General features: G+C 43.2%; 1 protein-coding gene across 1 annotated transcript in view; it reads left to right on the top strand.

Moving 5' to 3' along the window:
- The first annotated feature begins 3,470 nt into the window (after nucleotides 1-3,470).
- Paxbp1 (PAX3 and PAX7 binding protein 1) overlaps nucleotides 3,471-22,486 on the top strand; it is a 30,165-nt gene continuing 11,149 nt past the window's right edge. Inside the window, exons 1-10 of the mRNA XM_075959892.1 lie at nucleotides 3,471-3,919; nucleotides 5,312-5,440; nucleotides 10,752-10,928; nucleotides 11,975-12,196; nucleotides 12,616-12,719; nucleotides 13,587-13,804; nucleotides 14,320-14,509; nucleotides 17,617-17,740; nucleotides 21,002-21,101; nucleotides 21,187-21,302. Coding sequence (XP_075816007.1) covers nucleotides 3,574-3,919; nucleotides 5,312-5,440; nucleotides 10,752-10,928; nucleotides 11,975-12,196; nucleotides 12,616-12,719; nucleotides 13,587-13,804; nucleotides 14,320-14,509; nucleotides 17,617-17,740; nucleotides 21,002-21,101; nucleotides 21,187-21,302 — 1,726 coding nt within the window. The 5' untranslated portion in view covers nucleotides 3,471-3,573. The remainder of the gene's footprint in view (nucleotides 3,920-5,311; nucleotides 5,441-10,751; nucleotides 10,929-11,974; nucleotides 12,197-12,615; nucleotides 12,720-13,586; nucleotides 13,805-14,319; nucleotides 14,510-17,616; nucleotides 17,741-21,001; nucleotides 21,102-21,186; nucleotides 21,303-22,486) is intronic.

Genomic DNA, 22,486 nt, shown 5'->3' with positions numbered 1-22,486 from the left:
GTCCTAAGAGGGCAGACCTCAAGTCTAACCAGAGAACAGGAGAAGAGAACCAAACTATAGGAAACAGAAATTCCTGGTAGATGCAGGACCTTCTACCTCATTGTGGAACTTAAAACTCATTGAAAATTGGAGGGCGGGGTATAGGCCAAAAGATACAGCCATGTTTGCTGGTACAAGTACAAACCACACAAGTTCTACACAGGGCAAGAAAGCTAGAATTAGCAAAAATAAAAAGTGCTGCCAGGAGCCGTAGCAGTTCTAATCTGGGATAACCTTTAGTGTAACAACTTGTCAAAGCTCTCCAGGGTAGTGCTGCGTATTACAGGACGAGGGGGGAGATTTCTACTCTCAGAAATTTCAGTAACCGTGTGAACTAAATAGAGCCACAGAACGATGGGGAGGATGCTAGCATGCACAGACACACGTGTCCCATAACACGTGAGACTCAGACAAGGAGACGAGGTTTTAGAACACAGTTGACTACAGAGAGGAATAGGAATGAAGGTTTGGGGGGAGATAGGTGTGATAAAATTTCTGGGGGGAGGAGGCAACAGTATGGTGAAGAATAGGCACCTTGCCACACAGGTAAGTCATGTCGGAGCAGCCATCTGAAGGACAGGTGACAGGGACCCATCTGCCATGGCACCCCTCAGCCTTTCCACTGCTGTCAGCATTCCCCAGTTGATAAGACTCCCAGGGAGGGGACTCATACAATTGTGGGAACTTAGGGGAACTCTATCTTCAGGCTGAAAGGGGAACTTCAGAGAAAGCCTCTCTTTGCATTTCTTTTAACGGGGACAGTGAGGTGATGTTTTTCAGAGATACCTGGTTCTCTTTTAAAATACCCCACAACCCAAGCCCCACAGTTTGAGGTTTGAGATTTTTTTCTTTTCTTTTCTTGCTTCATTTTTCTTTTTTTAAGACATGTTTTCAGCCCAGAAGTGGTGACACACGCCTTTAACCCCAGAACTTGGGAGGCAGAGACACGCAGATCTCTGTGAGTTGGAGGCCAACCTGGTCTACAGAGCAAGTTCCAGGACAGACAGGGCGACACACAAACACAATACTCTTAAAAACAAACAAACAAAATACAGGTTTTCATGTATCTCAGGTTGGCCTTCAACTGGAGGATAGATGACCATGAACTTTTGATTTCCCTTCCTCCACTTCCCAGTACTTGGGATTACTTCCAAATAAGTATACATATTTTAATGATTTTGTTTTATTATGTATGTATGTTTGCCTTCATGCTTGTATGTGAACTATGTGTGTGCCTGGCACTCCAGGAGACCAGGAAGGGTTTAGGATCACCAGAACTGGAGTTATTCACAGCTGTAAGGTGCCATGTTAACCAAACCCAGGTCTTCCACAAAATCAGCAAAGAGCTCTCAACTGATGAGTTATTTCTTTGGCTCCTAGTGTGCATGTTTTAAATCAGTCTCCCCTTTAACACAGATGGTGTGTAACCGAAGTGCTTTTAGCCTACATGTAGGATGACATACACTGCTGGGCACCACATGCATGCAGAGACCAGAAGAAGGCATCAGAGTCTGGACTTAAAGGGTTGTGCACGCTCCCGCGGGTCTAGCTAGCTAGGACTCCAACAGGTGAGAACTCCAGCGGGTTCTCAGGCTCTGTTGGGACCAATTGAGCCCTGGCCTTCAGCTGCTCTTCCCTGTCTAGAGCCTTCTAATTGAAGTTACTAGAAGCTGTGCCTAGCCTAGAGGATCAGAGGATGGGATTTTCACCTGTTGGCCATTGACTGCAGTGTATTTAAGCCTACATGGTGCTATTAAAGATGGGCTTTTGGTACCAGCGTCGGAAGGTCTGTGTGTCGGTCTGTCTCTGCGTGTGTATTCTCAACCTCCAGCCCCTTGCCGGAAGCTCAAGAACTGGGTTTTAGCGCTTAGAGCGAAGACAGGGGTGGGGGGTGTTCTTGCCCTGTTTTGTGGGTTCTGAAACCTGTAATGAGTCACTGACACTCTCACCAGGATGTCTGTGATTGAGGTAAGATAAGACTCAAGCTTGGTGACAGAAAAGAAAGGTGTGTTAGCTCAACTTCAGGCCTCGAGGCTTCCAAGGTTTGTATTTTTTCTTTGTGACAGGAAAAAAAAAAGACAAATTTTCCTTCCATTTTGTCTTAGGGTGTTTTTGCTGTGGACACCATGACCATGGCAACTCTTATAAAGGAAAACATTTAATTGGGGTGGCTCGCTTACAATTTCAGAGGTTCAGCCCATTATTATCACGGTGTCATACAGACAGTCATGGTGCTGGAGAGGAAGCTGGGGATCCTATGTCTTACAGGCAACGGGAAGTCAACTGAGACCCTGGTGGCATGTTGAGCATAGGGAATCTTAAAGCCTACCATAAGCTAGAGGACAGACTTCCTCCAAGGCCATACCCATTCAAAAAGCTCTACCTAATACTGCCACTCCCTATGAGATTATGGGGGTCAATTACATTCAAACTACCACACATTTGTTTCCAAAATTCACTATGCTTTGGAGGAAAAAAACCAGTTGTACTATTAATAGTTAACTTTTTTTTTTTTTTGAATCAACGTTGCTCGCTTGGGAATGGCTGTGGTAACAGGAAAGCAGGAAGGGGTATCATCTCTGGGGCTTTTGGGGGAGGGGGTTGTTGGTTGGTTGGTTGGTTTTCAAGACAGGTTTCCTCTGTGTAGCCCTGGCTGTCCTGGACCACGCTGTGTAGACAGGCTGGCCTTGAATTCGGACATCTACTTGCCTCTGCATCCCGAGTGCCAAGATTAAAGGCATGTGCCACCACTGCCAGCCTCTCTCTCTCTCTCTCTCTCTCTCTCTCTCTCTCTTTCTTATTTCTTTTTCTTCGGTCCCCCTCCCCTTTCTTTTTTTCTTCGAGATAGGGTCTCTCGACCACTTTAACCCCTGGGATGAGCCACCCCAGAGACACTTGGGCACCTTTTTTTTTTTTTTATCTGTGGGGCTCGCCCCAGGGGGATTTTATACTATGTCTTTGGAAGTGTTACGTTGGCATAATCTGCAGAAACGGGAAGTATGAATAGATTTACTGATGATATAGTAGCATCACCTCTCGTTATTAGGAGGAATAGTAACCATGGGAATGCACTTTCCCTCCCCAAACCCAAGTTAGCTAGCTCCTCCCCTCTCTTCGCCCCGCCCGGGCCTCGGGCCTCTGTTTACCCTGCTCGTGCCGCGAGGGAGGTTTCCACACGCGCAGGCTTCGCGTAAGCGCGGAAGACGCATTGCAGCAATATCCCGGGAGGCGACAGACTATACTCTCTCCTCTCATCTCGATGATCCTCTTTGTGACCTGTGGAACAACCCGGGAACGGGCGGGTTCCGCGCCCACAGTCCTCCGGGCCGCCAGAGGGCAGTGCGGAGAAACCCCGCCCGGGTGGGCGGGGGCGCGAGGAGGGCGCGTGCGCACTCGGCGGTGCGTGGTCGCAGACGAGCGCCGCGCCGACCCGGCCGGAGTTGCTGCGAGTGCGCGTGCGCCGTCGCGGTCTCAGCGCTCTCTCGTCCTCCCGGTCTGCGAGCGGGTGCGGAGGCGCGGTGCCGGGCGGCTGGGATGTTCCGAAAGGCCCGGCGGGTGAACGTGCGCAAGCGGAACGACTCGGAGGAGGAGGAGCGGGAGCGCGATGAGGAGCAGGAGCCGCCGCCGTTGCTGCCGCCACCGGCCTCGGGCGAAGAGCCGGGCCCCGGCGGTGGCGATCGGGCCCCCGCGGGGGAGTCGCTGCTCGGCCCGGGCCCGCCTCCGCCGCCCTCCGCTCACGCCCCGGGCCTCGGCCCTGAGACCGGGGGCGGCATCCCCGGCGGCGCGGAACCCGGCAACGGGCTGAAGCAGCGCAAGAGGCCTCGTGAGAACAAAGAGGTGCCCAGGGCCAGCCTGCTGAGCTTCCAGGACGAGGAGGAAGGTAAGCCCCCGCCCGGCCCACGCGGGCCCCCGAGCCCGAGCTCGCCCCGCCGCCGCCGCGCCCCTTTCTCCGCCCCCGGCCTTCTGCTCGGCCTGGGGGCGCGTTCCCGCGCTGCCGCCAGCCGAGGCGACTCCGGCCAGCGCGTGCCCTCCTCCAGGCTGTCAGATCCGCTCCGCCACCGTGAGTGCAGGTGGAGAAGGCCCGGGGCTCCCCGGCCCGCTTCCTCTGTGCCTCGCGAGTTTCAGACTCCACGAGCCCCTCGCCGGACTCCTGCCCCTAGTGCTCTGCAGGCCTCTGGACCTGCGGTTGGGTGGCCCCTCGGTTTCGGCATCCTTGACCAAGAAGGTCGGGTTGATGCAAACGTGTACCTAGCTAGGGCAGGAGACAGAGGTGGTGGAGCTCCAGCCCTGGTTCCGAGTGACCTTGAGCCAATCAGTCCCCTGTCGTTTGTCTTGGTCTCTCGGTTGAAGTAAATGGGCGGAGCAGATGGCCGCGCTAGCTCCTGGCTCTTGGAGCAAGAAGAGAGATCAGGCCGCAGGGGGCTTACATTTCTGATTGTTAATTTTCCCTGCATCTCAGTATAAAAATTATGAAAAATGAGATGAGTTTCGAGTCTTGAGTCGTGACTCTGAAATGCTTCCGTGTTTTTAGAAAGATGCGTGCCTTGTCTTTGGCCTCCCAGGCTGTTCTGTTTGAACCGGAGGTGCAGGCCGACTTTGGTGGTAAATCGGCGGTTTGGTGAAGTTTTTGTTCTCGACTTGGATTTTCAAATAAAAAATGAGGAATAATGACTCAAACTCAGTTTTGCGAAATGATGTACTTAGGCATATTCTTGAAGTAACTCATTGTGATAAGAGCTACTCAGAGTCGGGAGAACCTTGTAATTTGGAGTATATTATTTCAGCTTCTTTGATTTAATATTTTAAGGAAACATTCTGAATTTTTTTCTGACTGGGATAGATGAAATAAGCCAAAAATTAACAGATAGTTGTGAAGTTCCTCGGGCTACCCATTAAAATTTTCAAATTTTCATTTAGTTTCTGGGACTGATGTTTTTGATTTTTTTTTCTTTTTCTTTCTTTTTTTTTTTTTTTTTGAGATGGGGTCTCTATAGTTCTGGCTGCCCTGGAACTCACATTGTAGACCGGGCTGGCCTATAACTTAGAGATCCCTCTGCTTCTGCCTCCCTAGCTCTGGGATTAAAGGCATGCACCACCAAGATTGGCAATATCAGTTTTTGAGGCTATGATAGATTGAAATAAATTTTAAATGCCTTAGTGATTTTTGCATGTGAAAATGTATTTGGGAGAACTCAAGCCTGTGAAAACATGGGGAAAGGAAAACATTTTCTGAGTTTGTTTGCTTCAGACTTCATTTCATTTCTTTTTTAAGAAAACGAAGAAGTTTTTAAAGTAAAGAAATCAAGTTACAGCAAAAAGATAGTTAAATTGCTTAAGAAAGAGTATAAAGAAGACCTTGAAAAATCAAAGATCAAGACAGAACTCAGCACAGCAGTTGACAGTAAGTACTGAATAATTGTCTCTTTCCCACAGAGCTTTACGGTCTGTATGGTGAGTGTGTTCTGCTGCCCAGTGTCTCCATGAAGTTGCAGTGCTGTTCCGTCTTTGCTTTCGCACCCTTTGTTAACTAGGCTGTTGGCTCCTGTATCCTTGCTAGTGTAGAGGCTGCTGTATGGAGAAGGGAGAAAGATTGCTCGTTTCAGCCCTAGAGACAGCCTTAGCGCTATTAAAAGTTCTGTACTACTATTTTACAGGGACAGTCTTTGGATTCCTTTGGTAGCATTTCCATTGTAGATGTAACTCTTAGAGGACTTCCCATAGGGTAACTTAATACCAGCTCTCAGTAGCCGTGTCTGACACAAGACCAGGTACATCTTCATCTCGACACCCCAGTTTGTTTGAATCTGCTTTTCCTTACCTCCCATTCTCTCTCGCTGGAGGCAGACATTCTACCAATAAGCCTGGTCCAAAGCTTAAAATGCTTCAAGCAGTTCTTTTGTATGATTGTGTGTAGTCATTATAATCTAAGTTACTCTTGTGCAGATGTTTCAGAGAAATCTTTATTCTGTAGAATTAAAGGAAGTGTTTCTTAGGTTCTCAGCTACAGGTATGCCATGAATAAGAGTGCTGTTGTATGTCAAATGCACAGTGGAGTTGTGGAGATGATATTATGTAGCATGTATGTAACATTATCCAGCAGAAGTGTTAGCAAAGTGAGTAGGCTAAAGAATGACCTCAGACTGTGTTTCGGGAAGGAGGACAGGGATCTGGGTAGTTGGTGACTAGGATTCCCCAGCTAGAAGACAGGATCCGAGTACCAGCAAGGATGAAGAGCAAGTCCATTTGACGAGCCATTTGGGAAGTGAGTAGTTTGGGGTCTGCGTGTGAAGGCCGCGTTATTGGCGGATGGCAAAGGGTGTGAAGCTCCAGAAGTTGGTAGCCATGATACAACTCTGGTAGCCTGGGGAAGCTCAGCAGGCTTCGCACGAGGAGAGACTGAGGCCTGAAACAGTTGGAACTCAGTGGCCAGCTCTGACGTATTCATAGTGCCGCTAGTAAGCTGAGTAAGAGTGATATCTGGCTCTGGGCAATTGTCAGTGGGTTCAAAGTGGTTGCTGTTGCTGGGTGGCGGTGGTGGCTCACATCTTTAATCCCAGCACTTAGGAGGCAGAGGCAGGTAGATCTGAGTTTGAGGCCAGCCTGGTCTATAGAATGAGTTCCAAGATAGCCAGGACTATACTGTAGAAGGTGCTGTGGGCCTCTTCCTGCCTCCCAGCTCCCGGCCATCGGCTAGCTTTACCCAAAATAATTACATGGAAACTGTATTCTTTTAAACATTGCTTGGCCCATTAGTTTTAGCCTCTTATTGGCTAGTAATCTGTGTAGCACCACGAGGTGGTGGCTTGCCGGGAAGGATCTTAACCTGCATCCATCTCGGAAAGGAGAACTATGGCGTCTGCCTCACTTCCCTTCTTCCCAGCATTCTGTTCTCTCTACTCTACCCACCTATGTTCTGACCTATCAGGCCAGGCAGTTTCTTTATTAATTAACCAATGAAAGCAACACATTGACAGATGACCCACCTACATCACTACACAGAGAAACCTTGTCTTGGAAAACCAAAACCAAAAAACAAGCAAAAAAGTAGTTGTTGTTGTGGGTGTGGGAGATGTGGAAACTGGCTTATTTGAGAACTATTCCTAGGGAAAATAGGTATACTTTCTGTATGCTTTTGCTTCTAGAAGAAGCACCCAAATTAAAGCTTTGTGCCAGAGAAAGTGAGAACTGTTGTAGATTATGTTCTGGTACAGGGAAGGTGGGTTGGGGGAGAGTATTTTTAGGAGAACTACTATTCTCGCACTTGGAAACTGCTGCATGTTCCCCCGTAGTTGTTGAGAGCCATCTTGTGTGGTGGAGTAGTGCTTAGAAGATCACAAAGTAGAAAATAAGGAAGGCCTGGTGGTGTGTGTACCACGTACTGTTGGGCTCTGAATTGAAGCAAATAGGAAGTTTTTAATGCCATCTTTTGTGATCTTCGGTCTTCTACCCTCTCCTAGTTCTGCTACTTACTCATTGGGGAATTTCGTGTTCTCTTTGGAGGTAGAGTCTGTGTTGGTATGTGTCCTTGCTGTTCCTGAGATGACAGTCCTGGAAGCTTTTGTTCACTCATCATCTAGAACTGCTTGTTCCTCTAAGTACTTAGTTAGATAAAGATGAATTAAATTAACTTCAGGCAAAAGCAGCATCCCCTGCCCCAGCTGGCCTCAAACCTGGAGTTTGAGGGTAACCTGGAGCTTTGTTCCTCTGCTTCCCCTTTCAAATGTGGGCCACAGTCCTAGGTATCAAACCTAGGGCTTCCTGCACACAAATAATAACTGAGCCCTACCCTCAGCTTCATAAGTGGAGGCCTAAACAGTGTTAATTTAGCATTGCTGAAGAGAGAGGATTGCTAAAAGGAAAACATAGCCTCTAACAGAAGTGCTGTCTCTGTGCTTTGCCCGTGTGATGTTTTCAGTCACAATCTAGAGCATACGAGCTTCGTGGGTTCTTGAAATGTACAGACAAATTTTAACTGTTGTTTGGAGATGGTATCTACTTTAACAAATTTTATTTGTTAAACTTTATTTGCTATTTATTTTTCTGCTCTCCTTACCTGAATTTGTCCTTCATAGAACTCAATGTATACACATAAGCTTGAAGTGTAGTACTGGAAGAAAAAAAATACATAGGTGTATTTACTAAACTAGTTCCCCCCCCATATATATGCATACACAAAAGCTTGTATATATACTATAAATTAGTAACTTTTAGCTGAGAACCAACTGGGGGTTGTTGTACCCATTAGATGCCTGTTTTTAAAAAAAGAAAAGGGAAAACCCCTCAGGAAATAGCAAATGTTGATAATACAAAGAAATTGGAATATTTATGCACTGTTGGTGAGGAAGGTAAACAACAAATATAGTTGATTTGATTTGAAAGTACTTGGTCAGAATTAATAGCTGGGATAGTTGCTGCCAAGAGCTAGACAGAGGAATAATAAAGTAGAAGATTCAGGAGTGCCATGTGTAACCCACGCTGAAAAGAAGCAAAACCAAGTTCCTAAGTGGGATGGGATTGCCCGTATTCATGGTATTCACAGCAGCAGCACATGGAACAGCAGTCCGTCCGCAGACGACAACTTAGTGTGTGTAGACGGGCAGTGGGACGCTGAAGCTTGGGAGGCAGAGTCTGACACAGACTATCATTGAATAAATCTGGGACAGTGTGATTTCAGTTACAGACGATAAAACAGTCAAAGATCAAGCCTGCCAGTGGTGGCACACTCCTTTAATCCCAGCACTGGGGAGGCAGAAACAAGCGGATCTCTGTGAGTTTGAGGCCGGCGTAGTCTATAAGAGCTAGCTAATTCCTGGACAACCAGGGCTGTTACACAGAGAAACCCATTCTCGAGCCGCCCCCCTCCCAAAAAAAAGTCAAAGACCACTGTTAGAAGGAAGGCTTCCAGGGACTAGACTATGTACGTAAACTGGTGTTGACTCATAGGTGTGTGTTTTCAGTTTAACAGTGTGTGAGGGGTAATGGGAATAAAATTATTAGTGATGGTTACACAGTGCCGTGAGTGTGCTTAGTACTGAACTATACACTTTGAAAATCTTTTAAATTAAATTTATTTGGAATGTATGTGCAATGCATGCTACAAGGTGCATGTGGAAGTCAGAGGATAACTTTCAGGAAGTCGGTTCTCTCCTTCCATATGGGTAGGGAGGACACCTGGATCTGCTGAGCCATCTTCATTTATTTTCAAGTTAGGTGTTATTTACCACAGCAATAAATCGCCAAGGTGACACACAAACACTTACAATCTATAGAATCTTACGTGATGTGAGTGCGTCAGATCTGATTTTAGTCAGAGAAGCCGTTGGACTTGGAGGAGAAGGGAATAGACAAATCAAGAGTTGAAGATGGCTCGGTGGATAAAGGGGCTTGTTGCCAAGCGTGGCCAGCATTAGTGCAGTCCCTAGAAACCCACAGTAGGAGAAAATTGACTCCTGCTGGTTGTCCTTTGACCTCTATATATACACGGTGGAAACATTTGCCCACACACATAAGAAATGAATATCAAAATAAATTTTTAATAAAAAGAAAATGGTACTTCATCTAACCATGTGATTGAAGTCTTGGGCCTCAGGCTGCACTTGGGCAAAGTGGCTAACAGGGTCAGGCAGCATGCTGTAAAGGGCCCTTCCAAGTCCAGAAGAGCAAGCTTGTGGAGAGCATCTTTTTAGAGTAAAGTATTGCACTGCTCTTTAATCAGTACTCATTGTTCCTAGAGTGAGCATTATCAAGGTCAGTGGTTCAAGGTAAAAACACTGGGATTTTCTTGATTTTTGCCTGGAACAAGTGGTAGAGATTATGTTAGTTCTAATTGTTAGAAACCAGGACAGTTTATCACAAAGGTGATGCCCTTGTGGGAATGTAGTCTTAAAATCAGCCTTCAGCTTAGGCTCGCTCTGTACTCCACTGCTTCCTCCCTGCTTTCTTCCATGTCATTGTTCTTAGTGTCGTGTAGTTTCTACCTGTTTCTGTCTCAGTTCTGGGTGTTCAGAACTATCAGGTTTTCTGTACTTCGTGGCATAGTCTTTAACATTGAGTTCTGAGAGTTGGGTCAGGTTTGTACAGTGTAAGTATAATTGTCGGAGTCCCTTCTAGATGAAAAGTCATATTTATACAGTCACTCTTAACCATCAAAAACTTTGTTCTCAACAGAAAATTGTCTTGAATGGGTGTCGTGTTCAGTGGAAAATGGAATGAAGTGTGAGCAGGCACTAGAGGGAAGGCTCAGCAGCTAAGAGCTCTGACTGCTCTTGCAGAGGCCCTGGGTTCAGTTTCTAGCACCTACATGGGGTGCCTTAAAACGGCTTATAACTTCATCTCCAGGGGATTCAGTGCCCTGGCCTCTGAGGGCACCTGCACTCGTGTGTACATCCACACACACACAGCTGCACATAAGAATAATAAAGTTAAATTCTAAAACCATTACCAGTGAGTTTTAGAGAAAGATACTACAAATTTTGATAAGTTTCTCAAAGAATTAACTATAATGTATTGTATTCCTATCCCTGTTTTCTCTGTATTGTATTACCCCTACCCACACACCTACTGAGCTATTTTATATTCATGCCTGAAGTTTTTAAGTACTAGAAATAATGAAAGTTTTAGTGGATTTGAGCTCATGATTTAATAAAAAGTGCATTGATAGTTTATCAGCTTTTGTTTCCAATAAAATTCAATTGCTGTTTTTAAAAATTCAGATGACCAGCCTCTAGACAAAGCATGCCATGCTAAGGACACAAGTCAAGAAGATGGAGTTGTCATCGGTGAGCATGGTGACGATGAGATGGACATGGAGAGTGAGAAGGAGGAGGAGAAGCCCAAGGCTGGTGGCACCTTCTCAAATGCTTTATCGTCTTTGAATGTTCTTCGTCCAGGTGTGTGTTTAGTATATCTTAGCCCAGCCTCAGGATAACTATGATAGGAAGAGAGTTAAGGAAATGTGTTTCTAATTAGAAAACTTTTTAAAGGCAGGCTCTTTTTTTGTAAATGTAGAAACTAAAGGAAACTGGAGTTTTCCCAAGTTTATTATTACTTAAAACACACTTTAAAAATTGTGTGTATATGTGTGTATCTGTGTATGGGTCTGTTCATGCTGAGTACGGACAGGTACCTGAGGAAGTGCCTAAGGAGGCTGGAGAGTGGTTGTTAGCCACCTGATATGGGGGACAGGAACCAAACGGGGCTTCTGGAGAGCAGCCATCTCTCCAGCCCCTCCTCAAGGGAAACAAGTGAACTTAATAAATGCCATATGGTCCTAAAACTTTTCTTTATCTCAGTTGGTTTCTTTTCCATCCCTCCATTAGATAAAGACTCTTTTTTTTATAACTTCTACAAAAACCACAACTAATTGCTATTACTTTAATAAGTTGCAAAAAATTTGGAAATATAGAAAAAGACAAGATCTCCTGAGTAAATTGGGAGCATGGAGACCTTGGGGGAGGATTAAAGGAGGCAGGGGAGCGGAGAAAAATGTAGAGCTCAGTAAAAATCAATAAAAAAAAAAACTTAAAAGGCCAAGAGAAGGTACAAAAGATTCTTTTATTACAATAAATTTTTGGAAAGAAGTCTTTTTCCCTCAAAGAAGTATGATTTCCCTTTATCTAAATAAAAAAAAATCCAAGTTTAAAAAAATGGGGAAATAAGTTGCAAATTTGTACACTAGCTAATCAGTTTTAAAATTAAAATTAGTGCTTTAAGTAGCCAAATGTAAATTGTGAAGAAATACTAAACTAAGATCCTCTGCTGGCCTGGGGAAACTGACTGAGCCCGTTCACCAGCTCACCAGTCGGACTGCATGTAGGCTTTAGGAAGAGACACCAGGAGCAGTGTTAGCCTTGGCGCTAATGCTGACAAGACTGTTGGGTTTACTCTTCCTACCCAGGTACTGCTGTGTTTTATGTTTCTTGACCTTTGTTTCCAGGAGAAATCCCAGATGCAGCTTTCATCCATGCTGCAAGGAAAAAGCGCCAGATGGCCCGGGAACTGGGGGATTTCACCCCTCATGATAATGAGCCTGGTAAAGGCCGCCTTGTCAGAGAGGATGAGAATGATGCCAGCGATGATGAAGATGATGATGAGAAACGCCGGATAGTTTTCTCTGTGAAAGAAAAGTCACAGAGACAGAAGATCGCCGAAGAAATAGGTAACGTGAGGAAATTGATAGCAAGCACGTTGGCCTGAGACTGTCTCAGTTGCGTTTTACTGCCTTGCCTTAGAGGATTGTTCTTGCTCAAGTACAAATATCTTCCATAGCTGATAATTTTTCAGCATTTCTTGGGTAACCAGTATTGTCTTAAGTGCTTGTGCATAAATTTATATAATTTATAAATTACATTTATATAAGTATTCTTAAGCTGTTGGCTTTGTGCTTCCCTTTGTAGAGTTGCTTTTGAGCTTAAAAGAAATGAAGAAACCAGTGATTGTAAGCATAACATTAAATACTGCTTTCCCTTCAAAGAACCAAGTGTCAACTAGCTGAAAAGGGTGTGTCAGCACTTGTGAACAGGACAGGATCTTTCCCTTCTTGCTGTTGGATGTTGATCTCTCTTGTTTTGATTGCAGGCATTGAGGGGAGTGACGATGATGCTTTAGTAACTGGAGAACAAGACGAAGAACTCAGCCGGTGGGAGCAGGAGCAGATTAGAAAAGGAATTAATATTCCTCAGGTAAGAAAACCTAGATTTTTAAAAATGAGAAGAGAAGTAGATGGGAGGGTTTTGTTACTGTCGTTACAGTGCAAACGTCAGTGAGCCTTCGCCACTCATTTCACAGAGGTCACAGAACTGGCGTGCCTTATGTATTCATAATGCCCTTAGAATAAACTGCTTTAAATTCTCCCTTTGTATTAAGAATGGTGGACAACTGTCCAGTTTCTCCAACTGGTCCTCAGCAGCAGCATCTGGAAGCCCATTACAAAGGCAGTCCAGGGTCGGAAGGTGGGGGTTGGGCCCGGCACTCACTTAGTAAGTTATGACAAAAGTTTGAGAATACTGCCTTGATCCTGTTGCTGTTGCTGCTGTTTTAATTCCAAAGACAGTTTTCCAGGTATGCAAACGAATGAGATGATCAAACATATCTTCCAAAGTAGTTCCAATCACGTGTTCTGTAGCAGCATGGGAAGAGTTGCATAATGTGAGTGTTTTTACTGGTAGTGTGAGGAGTGTTGAGAGCAGAATATAGGGAAAGCCTTGGGCTAGTTGCAAGAGGCTTAGTTGTAAATTCTGATTGCCTGTTTATTTTCTGAGCACAGACAAGCCGCTTATCCTGATAAAATATTACCTGGATCATTCCATCTTTAAATTCTGGGAATCTATATTTCTGTAAATCATTAGAAATAAAACCAGTGATTTTTATTAAGAACTAAGAATTTATACAACTCTATATTCATTTGATTTTGAAGAATTCTGCATTTATTTTAATTTCTATTTGGGAACTGGGTATAGCTTCTGCTTTTTGCTTTTTTTGGTTTTATTATAACACTAAAGACATTTTATATTTTAAGTTTAGCTGTGAGTTTTCTCATTTCTTTTCAGGTTCAAGCAAGTCAGCCCACTGAAGTGAATATGTACTACCAGAACACTTACCAGACAATGCCTTACGGTGCATCCTATGGCATACCTTATAGTTACACAGCCTATGGATCATCAGATGCCAAGTCTCAAAAATCAGATAACACAGTCCCTTTCAAAACTCCCAGTAATGAGATGGCTCCCGTTACTATTGATTTGGTAAAGAAACAGCTTAAAGACAGGTAGGGCAGATCAACTTTTTAAAGACCTGTCCGCTTGCTTTCTGGTCCTTCAGGCAACTTGTAGTCTGGGGTAGCGATGCAGAATGCCGGCAAAGAAGACTCACTGGCCCACCTTCAAAAGCTAAAAGAAGATGACTTCATGCTTTGCTCTGCTACCTTCTTGGATTACTCCTGCCGAAGCCTCAAAGTTATTAAAATGCCACTCCATGAGCTTGTCGAAGACAGTGCTGATTGCACCTCTTGGACTCTGAAAGAGTAGTCAAGAGATGGGGGGAGACACAAAGCAGGATACTTTGGGTAGCCCTCCAAAGAACTATTTGAAGTCTGTAAACTGCCTTTTTAAATTTATTTTTTATTAATTAATTTTTTTATAAGAAAAGCAGTACAGACGAAACCATTCCAAATATTTTTTTGTTCTACTAGTGGAACTAAAATGCATTATACTATTGCAAGAGCCCCGAAAACAGTGAGGTCTAGATGTAAATGTGTTATATTTATCCTTTTGTGTTCTTAAGGTTGGACTCCATGAAAGAATTACACAAAGCCAATCGACAGCAGCATGAGAAACACCTGCAAAGCCGAGTGGACTCCACCAGGGCTATTGAGAGATTAGAAGGGTCTTCTGGGGGTATTGGTGAACGGTATAAATTTTTGCAAGAAATGCGAGGGTATGTCCAAGACTTGCTTGAGTGTTTCAGTGAAAAGGTAAGAATGCAAAATTACTAATCTCTTTGAATAAGGCAAAAATAGGGAGGCCTAGATAGCTTTTCTTAGAGCATCTTGTAATTCTCAGAATAATGTGCTCACTCAGCCTTAGAAGTGTTTCATTTTTACTCCATTGGTTAAGGGCAACACAGTGCCTTGTACCAATATTTCTGGCCTGCAACGAATTGGTAGAATAAAAGGAATTCACCTAGCAGTTTTTTGTTTTTGGTTCAGGCCTAAGTTATTTTTATTTTTTTGGTGATTGTAAACATTTTGTAATTATTAGTAGTACATTACATGACAAGATTTGTTTTGCTTTTTTAAACTAGATATTTTGGTGCTGTTTCTGTTAGTAATTTTCATCTAACCAGACCAATGCTTCATTCATTCCAGAAGCCATTCATTATCATAAGTTTTTATTCATTGAACATTGCTCATTTCTTCTGGATTCATTGCTTTAGTATGACAATTGATGCAATCTTTTGATTACACTTAAATAATGCATATGCTAACTTCCCAAGTAAGTTCCTGTTTGTTTGTTCGTTTGTTTTTGAGATAAGTGTACTCTACACATGTCGTGTAGGCGTGTGCAGTGATAATTTAGAGGTTTTAGAGGTGGGAGGAGGAGTGGCGGCTCAGCAGGTGAAGGTCTCCCTGTTCAAGCGCCCTGTGAACTGGAAGGAGGGAAGCAACTCCCTAGAGTCGTCCTCTTGCCTCCACACACACCAGCAAAGCATCCACATACGTCATGCATGCATACACAATAATAAAATTAATGCAGAAAATAGGGGTCTGGCTTGATGGATTGGTTTATAAGCATTCATGCATTTTACCTTATCTTTGAAAAATATTAAATTCATGATCCTTAAATATTCTTTTTCAGAATCTCAGATAGGAAGGCACATTTTCCTTTATTGCTGATGAGATTTTCTCTCGGATCTCTAAGTGTAAAGTATAGTTATATGATTTTGTAAAATGTTTGCTCTACTACACAATAAAACCAAGGGCTTTCAAAAGAGTAGTTAGACTTGTCTCTCTGGATCTTTTCTGGTTCAGTTATGTGTGATCAGGTCTGGGATGGTAGCATTCATCGTGCCTTCTGTAGCACTTAGTACGGTTTGCTACGGTTTTGGAGAAGCACCTGCAGTGTGATATTCCTTGTGGCAGGTCAGTTTGGGGCCAGACAGAAAGCACGAACTCAGCTGTCTGCTGAGCAAGGATTGGGACAAGACTGGAAGTGGGACCTACATGCCAGAACCAGCTAGAATAAGGACCATTGCCTGAAACAGTGCTGTGTGTGTGTGTGTGTGTGTGTGTGTGTGTGTGTGTGTGTGTGTGTGTGTGTGTGTGTCTGGGACCTGCTGCTTTAACTGTCTTGACTTTTACTTCAGAGAACTTACAGACTTAGGCACTCAATTGCAAGCATAATGCTAACATGTAAAGTTAGATTGTCATCCCTGGGTTAAGAAAATATGGTAGGACATAGTGTCTGTTGCTGATTTATTAGTGTGTTTCCTCTCCTTGATTGCCATGGTTGCCATGTTCCTGGAGAAGTTTACTTAGGTAGTGCTAGGTGGCCATAGACTCACTTTGATATTTTTGTACCAGATCTGAAGCCTTGCATAGTGTATTTCAGAGACACCTACTTCCCTTCATTTTCACTTCTTCATATGCATGTGGCCAGCTGTGTGTGCTTCTGAGTGAATTCTGCCATCAGTTGTCATCTGTAGAGTATTTGAAAATTCAAATTTAAAAGTAGGGATAATTGGCTAGATATGAATGTGTGTTTAGTTATGTAGTATAAATATTTTTTCAGAATAAGTTAAGCATTTCTTTTGTTTCTCTTATTAAAGTCAGAGTGATTTTTAAACTTAGCTGTAAATCATTCTAACGTCCATACCTTAGTTTCCCCTCCAGTCATCTTGTTGTGTTTTTCTTCTTAAATTTGCTCCTATATATAGTAATAATGATAATTTTTATTTTGGAGTGGATAAAGAAATTGTGCAAACTCTTGATCAGTCGATATTATAAACCCTTTACGATGCCAGCACAGGCTTGAGCTCTCCCAGTGGGGATTTCTTTAGTTTGGCATGCTTGTGAAAAGGAGGTTGTGTGAGTTTAAATGAGAAGTCACACTGGTACGGCAGTGATTGGGACATAAAGTTTTAGGTTAGATAGTGACTTTAAACCACAGAACACTCATTGCTGATTTGGGGCCATTGCTGCCTCTAGTGTGGCAGATTAGAGAATAAAGTGCCTCTATCAGTTTGACCTCTCTGAACATTTGCCACTTTCACAACAGGGTCGTGCAAGAGTATAAAACTGCTGTATACAGACATCTTTGTATCCCACCCCACCTTTTTTATTTTCCATGTACAATCTGTTCAGTTCAGGAAGATGCTTGTTGCCAGTGTTCCCAAACTCTAAATACAGTGTTTTTCAATTGTACCAACCACCAGGAAACTAGAGTTTCTGGTTTGTTTGGTATGTGCAGTAGCCTTTAGTGTTTTGTGAAAGTTTCATAGCATTTGGTTGTTTTTAAAGTATTAATAAAGAAAGATGTTCTGGTTTTTTAAATTTTAGATGCTATGTTCTGTAATTCTGTATCCATTTTGTATTAAGTAAATTAGCTAAGTGTATTAGGCTAGAAAATTCTGTTGACTTTGAAAGCTGGTAATTTGTGAAGATTTATTACAAAATAAAGAAAACTTAAACATTTACTAGGAAGAGAGACATTTCAGAGTTTGATTTCAGACTGGTTAGTTATAGCTATGTAGTTCATGTTGCTGGAAAACTAAAATGTAAATTTAGAAGACTCCTAAAACACACATTTTCTCTGAAGATGAAGCGCCCAAAGCTTTTCCTTATTCTGTTAACAGAGCGGTCCATTTCTTGAGTCCCTTTGCTGTGGTGACCAGGCACTGGACGTGTAGTTGTAAGCAGCGGTGCTCCCTCACTCAGAGCTGCGCTGCCCTGCGCTGGTCGCGGTGGGACTCACGATTGTTTTGTCCATAGAGTACTTTTTCAGAAACCGGAAATAGCATGGAACCCTCAGATGAGTAACAGCCGAGGAGTTTGGTGTTACGGAGTGTGTTGTATTTTTACAGGTGCCACTGATTAATGAACTTGAATCAGCAATACATCAGCTGTACAAACAGCGAGCTTCCCGCCTTGTCCAAAGACGACAAGATGATATTAAAGATGAATCTTCGGAGTTTTCAAGCCATTCAAGTCAGTCCATCTTGAAGGTTTTTATTTTTCATTAAACAACCTTGTTTACTTAGTGCAGCCTAATTGAAAATTAGACCGTTTTCTTTTAAAGAGCGTCCTTGTCCATCAGTTAGGTAGATCAAAAGTTGTAACGCATGGACTTGGATTATGTTTAAGAATCCGTATGACCTAAGCAAGGAGCTGAAAAATGTACTAATATTCTCTCTGTCTATTCTTTCCTGGGTGTTCTTTTCAGTCACCTGTAGAGCATAGCAAATACATGATCAGTATTTATCTTAAACCACTGTCTCTTTGCCCTAATGAACAGCCCACCCCACCTCTAATTTCATTCTGCTCTTGACACTGATACAAATGCTGGTTTTGATCACAGTAAGATGCTGAATTTAGGGACTTGGGAGTTGTGGGAGGAGGGATGAGGAGGCTGTGTTGTGCGGCACATGATAGCTTTAGGAGTAGAGGAGGAGTTTGGTGCTGGCCCTCTGGGTAGAGCAAATACTTCTATATTTCTTTTTAAATGTGCTTTGTTTCTAGTTTCCTGCATATACGTATTGCGTATTTTCCTATTTTAGTCAGCTAATGTCTACAACTCTTGAAGTTTTTGGAAAATGTAGAAATTTAATTGTATTATGTATGACATGAAATATGAAAAAAACCCAATTAATTGAAAACTTTTAAAAATTCCTGTAGGTGAGATTTTTTTAGCCAGAAGCCCTGGAAAACCTTTTAGTTCCGTTTTCCTCATTGCCCTCCATATTCTTGGGTGGTCTGCTGGGACCTTCCTAGTGTGGGTTTCTCGTGGTTTCTCTGTGCTAGCAGTCACTGTGTATGACGGTTACTTGACATGCTCATTTAAAATGCAGATCTTCTGGTCCCGTACCTGGAGATTCTTCTAGGTTCTTCCTGTCCAGGAATCTGCATGTTAAACAGCTGCTCTGAATGATTTATAAAGGAGCCTAGTGCTGTTTATAGAACAGTACACAGCCCATCCTCCCAGTCAGGCACTGGCTCCATGAGGAGCATCCTCCTGTGTGTCTGATGGCTGTTGGAGAGGCAAAGAGAGAAGCTATAGTGGTTCTCAGCTCTGACCCATGCAGATTCAGCTGCGACCCATTTGAATGGCTTTGGCCTGGCTTTGCTGTAAAAGTTTATATTACATCATTGACATTGGGCACCTAAATGACTAATGCGTCCCTCCCAGATTACTTTTGATCCAGAGAGCCAGATTTCGGGGGCAGATTGCAGGTAACCATTGTACATCTAAAGGAAATAATTTCCTCTAACTTTATAGTGTGAGCTATATATCATGTATACTATCCTTGCTATTTATAATCTATTCTTCATGCTATGAGGCTATATAGTTACCTGGAATTTGAAGTGAGTTCTATGATGCATGCTAATTAGACTGAAAAACAGAAAGTATTACAAGGCAGTGGAAAAGTAAAAAAAATCACTATTTTTGAGGGATATAATTGACCGAGAATTAAGGAAAATTACATGAGATAGTAAGGAATCAATTCATTGCCCTTTTTTAAAAAGAACAATATCAGGTTTATCTCTTTAGGTTATAAAATCTTATCTGCAGTTACTTTATATAGTTTTGACAAAAATGAAGGAAGCCAAATCTTGAGTCTTTGGTTTCTACCTAACCTGTAAGCTCTGGAGAGTATACCCTAATGTCAGCTATTTTGAAGGAAGAATTAAAAACTCAGTTTGGAAAAATCAACTGTTATAAATAGTGAGCTCTAGAATAGTTTGGAGACTTTATACAGAGCAGAATTTAGGGCTTGTTTTTCTGTTGCTCATTTCAGTAGCAAAAATCTCCGTGGACAATCTGCATGAGCTTTAGATGATGCCATTCATTGCGTGTGTGTCTGTCTGCCCACCAACCCCTTGTTTTGTTTTGCTCTTCAATAACTATTCGTATTTTCCAGAATTTAAGTAGAAGTGAGGGAATTGCAGAAGACATTTTCCTTTCACCTCGTACTCTAATCAAGTTTGTCGAGCCACTGACACCTCATTGTAGGAGTGATCTAGTGGACGCTCCTCTTAATTCTCACACAGTGCACAGGGCTTCCACTTTTGCTTTTCTTTTGTAAAAGATTTGTTACTGTGTTTTAAATTACATGGGTGTGTGTGTGCGCGCGCGTGTGTGCGCGTGCGTGCGTGCACATGCACTGAGTGCTGGTTCCCTTGGAGGTCAGAAACAGAACCCTATAGCTAAAGTTAGCAGGCTGTTGTAAGCTCCCCGATGTGGGTACTGAAACCCAAACTTGGGTCCTCTGCAAGAGCAATGTGCACTCTTACTTGCTGAGCCATCTTTTCCTCTCCAATCTTGTGTTCTATGTGAATAGGCACTACCGCCAGAAAGGCCAGTATTAGTAATGGATCAAAGAGACTGAGGAAACAGATGTACTGTTTCAATAGGGAACCTCAAAGCTAATGTATAGCTTCTGGGAGATAATTTATAGGGCGTCCCTCTTTTTAGATGTGTTGCTGGGGGTTGAATGGTCTTGCTACCTGCAGGCAAGCTGTCTACCAGCGGACCTGTGTCCTTGGCCTAGGTAACAAAGGGTGGATGCTGTGAAGGAAGCAACTGCCATTGTTTTGAAACTGGGATGAGGACCTGGGACATAAATGTCCCAGGAGAGGGTTGGAAGCTAAAGGTAGGACTCTGCCATGGAGTTCTCAGGGGGCTGGCCTTGTTACTAAGAGGAATCATAAATTGGCAAGGGTAGCATGGTGTGAAAGTGCTGAGTGCAGCGTGTGCCCGCTCGAGTGCCAGTCTAAGAGCAGTGTTAGTGAGCATCCATGGGCTAAGACAGCATAGGTTATTAAACCCTTGACTACGAAACTCTTACGTCTTTCTACATGTTTCTCTGCTGCCATTGTCATCATTCAGCATCTTTCTTAAAAATATCATTTTTTCTTTGCATGGAGAATGTGATTTTTTGTTTGTTCATTGCAATAGGATAAGGTAGTCCTGTTATTTAGACAGAAATAGCGAGTTAGCCCAGCGATCATTGTGCTCTTAGAAGTCATCGTTTTAATTCTTCTACTTTTTCTCATGGGAACTCAATAATTCCAAGATTTGTTCTATACTAAAAACCTATCTAGTTCTGTATTTAAAACCTATCTAGTCGTTGCAGAATCTTGCTGTTGGGATTAGCAAGCAGTCTTATCATAATGGCTTGATCTGTGCAAATTCTTTCCTCATAATTGTTGAAGGAAGACTGTTAATTTTAGCTATTTGTTGTTTTACAGATAAAGCTTTGATGGCACCAAATCTTGATTCCTTTGGACGTGATCGGGCACTGTATCAAGAACATGCAAAACGTCGGATTGCAGAGCGGGAGGCCAGGAGGTGATTTTGAAAGTACTTGCTGTGTGTTGTTAGGAAAGCTGGAGTTGTTTTTAATCTCATTCAGAAATCAATGTTTGTTATGTAGGACTCGCCGTAGGCAAGCCAGAGAGCAAAGCGGTAAGATGGCAGATCACCTTGAAGGCCTTTCCAGCGATGATGAGGAGACGTCCACAGACATTACTAATTTCAACCTGGAGAAAGGTGAGACTCATCAAATTGTTCTCTACTTGGTTGTGCTTTAAATTTTTTTCTTTTTATGAAATTAAGAAAAAAAACACACACACACTTAGTTTTGTGTATGTCTGCTTTCCACCATGAGCTTGTGGAGGCCAGGGCAACTTGAAAGAATTGGTTCTCTCCTTCACCGTGTGAGTCTCCAGGGACTGGACTCAGGACACCATGCTTGGTGGCCCCCTGAGCCATTGTGATAGCCCTTGTGGGTTTTAATCATCAAATGAACAAAGTTTTTGTGTCTTTTATAATAAGTGAGGTGCTGTTTTACATCCATTTAACAGAGTTGGGAGATTTAATTAATATTTGTATATAAACCATGTGTTGGAGCCGGTGGTCCAGCTAGTGAAGCTGTCTGCTTTGAAAGTTAAAGCTGGAGAGTGATGTGTTATTTCAACCAAGAGTAGGAGTTGGTACAGCTGTATGCTAGGCATTCCTAGAGTGTTCCCTGAGTAAATCCTCTTTTCCCACCATTGGCTGTAGTCATTTGTAATTATAGTGACTATGTGCTATTAGAGAACCTTATTAACTGTGACACCCCCCCCCCCCCAATTGAAGTAGAACTTAAAGTCTCACACTTGCGAGGCAGTCTGTCACTGAGCTGTAGTCTCAGCCTTTAAAAATATATTGGGAGACAGTCTTTCTAAGTTACCCTGACTGGTCTTGAACTTGTGATCCTTTTGCCTCGGCTTCCTAGTGTTAACTAGGCTCAGTTTCTCAGACTTGTGGTTTTTGAAACAGGGCCTCATAGCCCAGGCTAGCTTTAGCTCATTTGTGCCCATGCTGAGTTTCTGCTCGTTACCTAGTCAAGAATGTTATTGAACTCTTGGTCTTCCTGCCTCCACTTCCTAAATGCTGGGGTTGCAGTGTGCATCAGCACAGCTAACTTGACGTGTGAAACATTCGAAAGGGTGATGATGCTCAGCATTGGTCCATTATCCAGACTGAAGATGTTGGCATTTGATTGGTTTGCTATTTCTGTGTGTCCTTGTATGTCATTGCTTCTTTGGAAATGGATCACTATAAACATGACATTCTTTCCACAAAGAATTGGAAACAAGTTTCAGTTCTCCTGTCTGTATTCGGGTTCTGAGGATTGCCCCCAGGTAGCAGGGCTTGGGAACAAGCTCCGTACTGTTGATCTCCCTCAACAG

The sequence above is a fragment of the Microtus pennsylvanicus genome, chromosome 1 (genome assembly GCF_037038515.1).
Source record: "Microtus pennsylvanicus isolate mMicPen1 chromosome 1, mMicPen1.hap1, whole genome shotgun sequence".
NCBI lineage: Eukaryota > Metazoa > Chordata > Mammalia > Rodentia > Cricetidae > Microtus > Microtus pennsylvanicus.
Note: the sequence above shows the minus strand (reverse complement) of the source record. Positions and strands in the feature narration are given on the sequence as shown.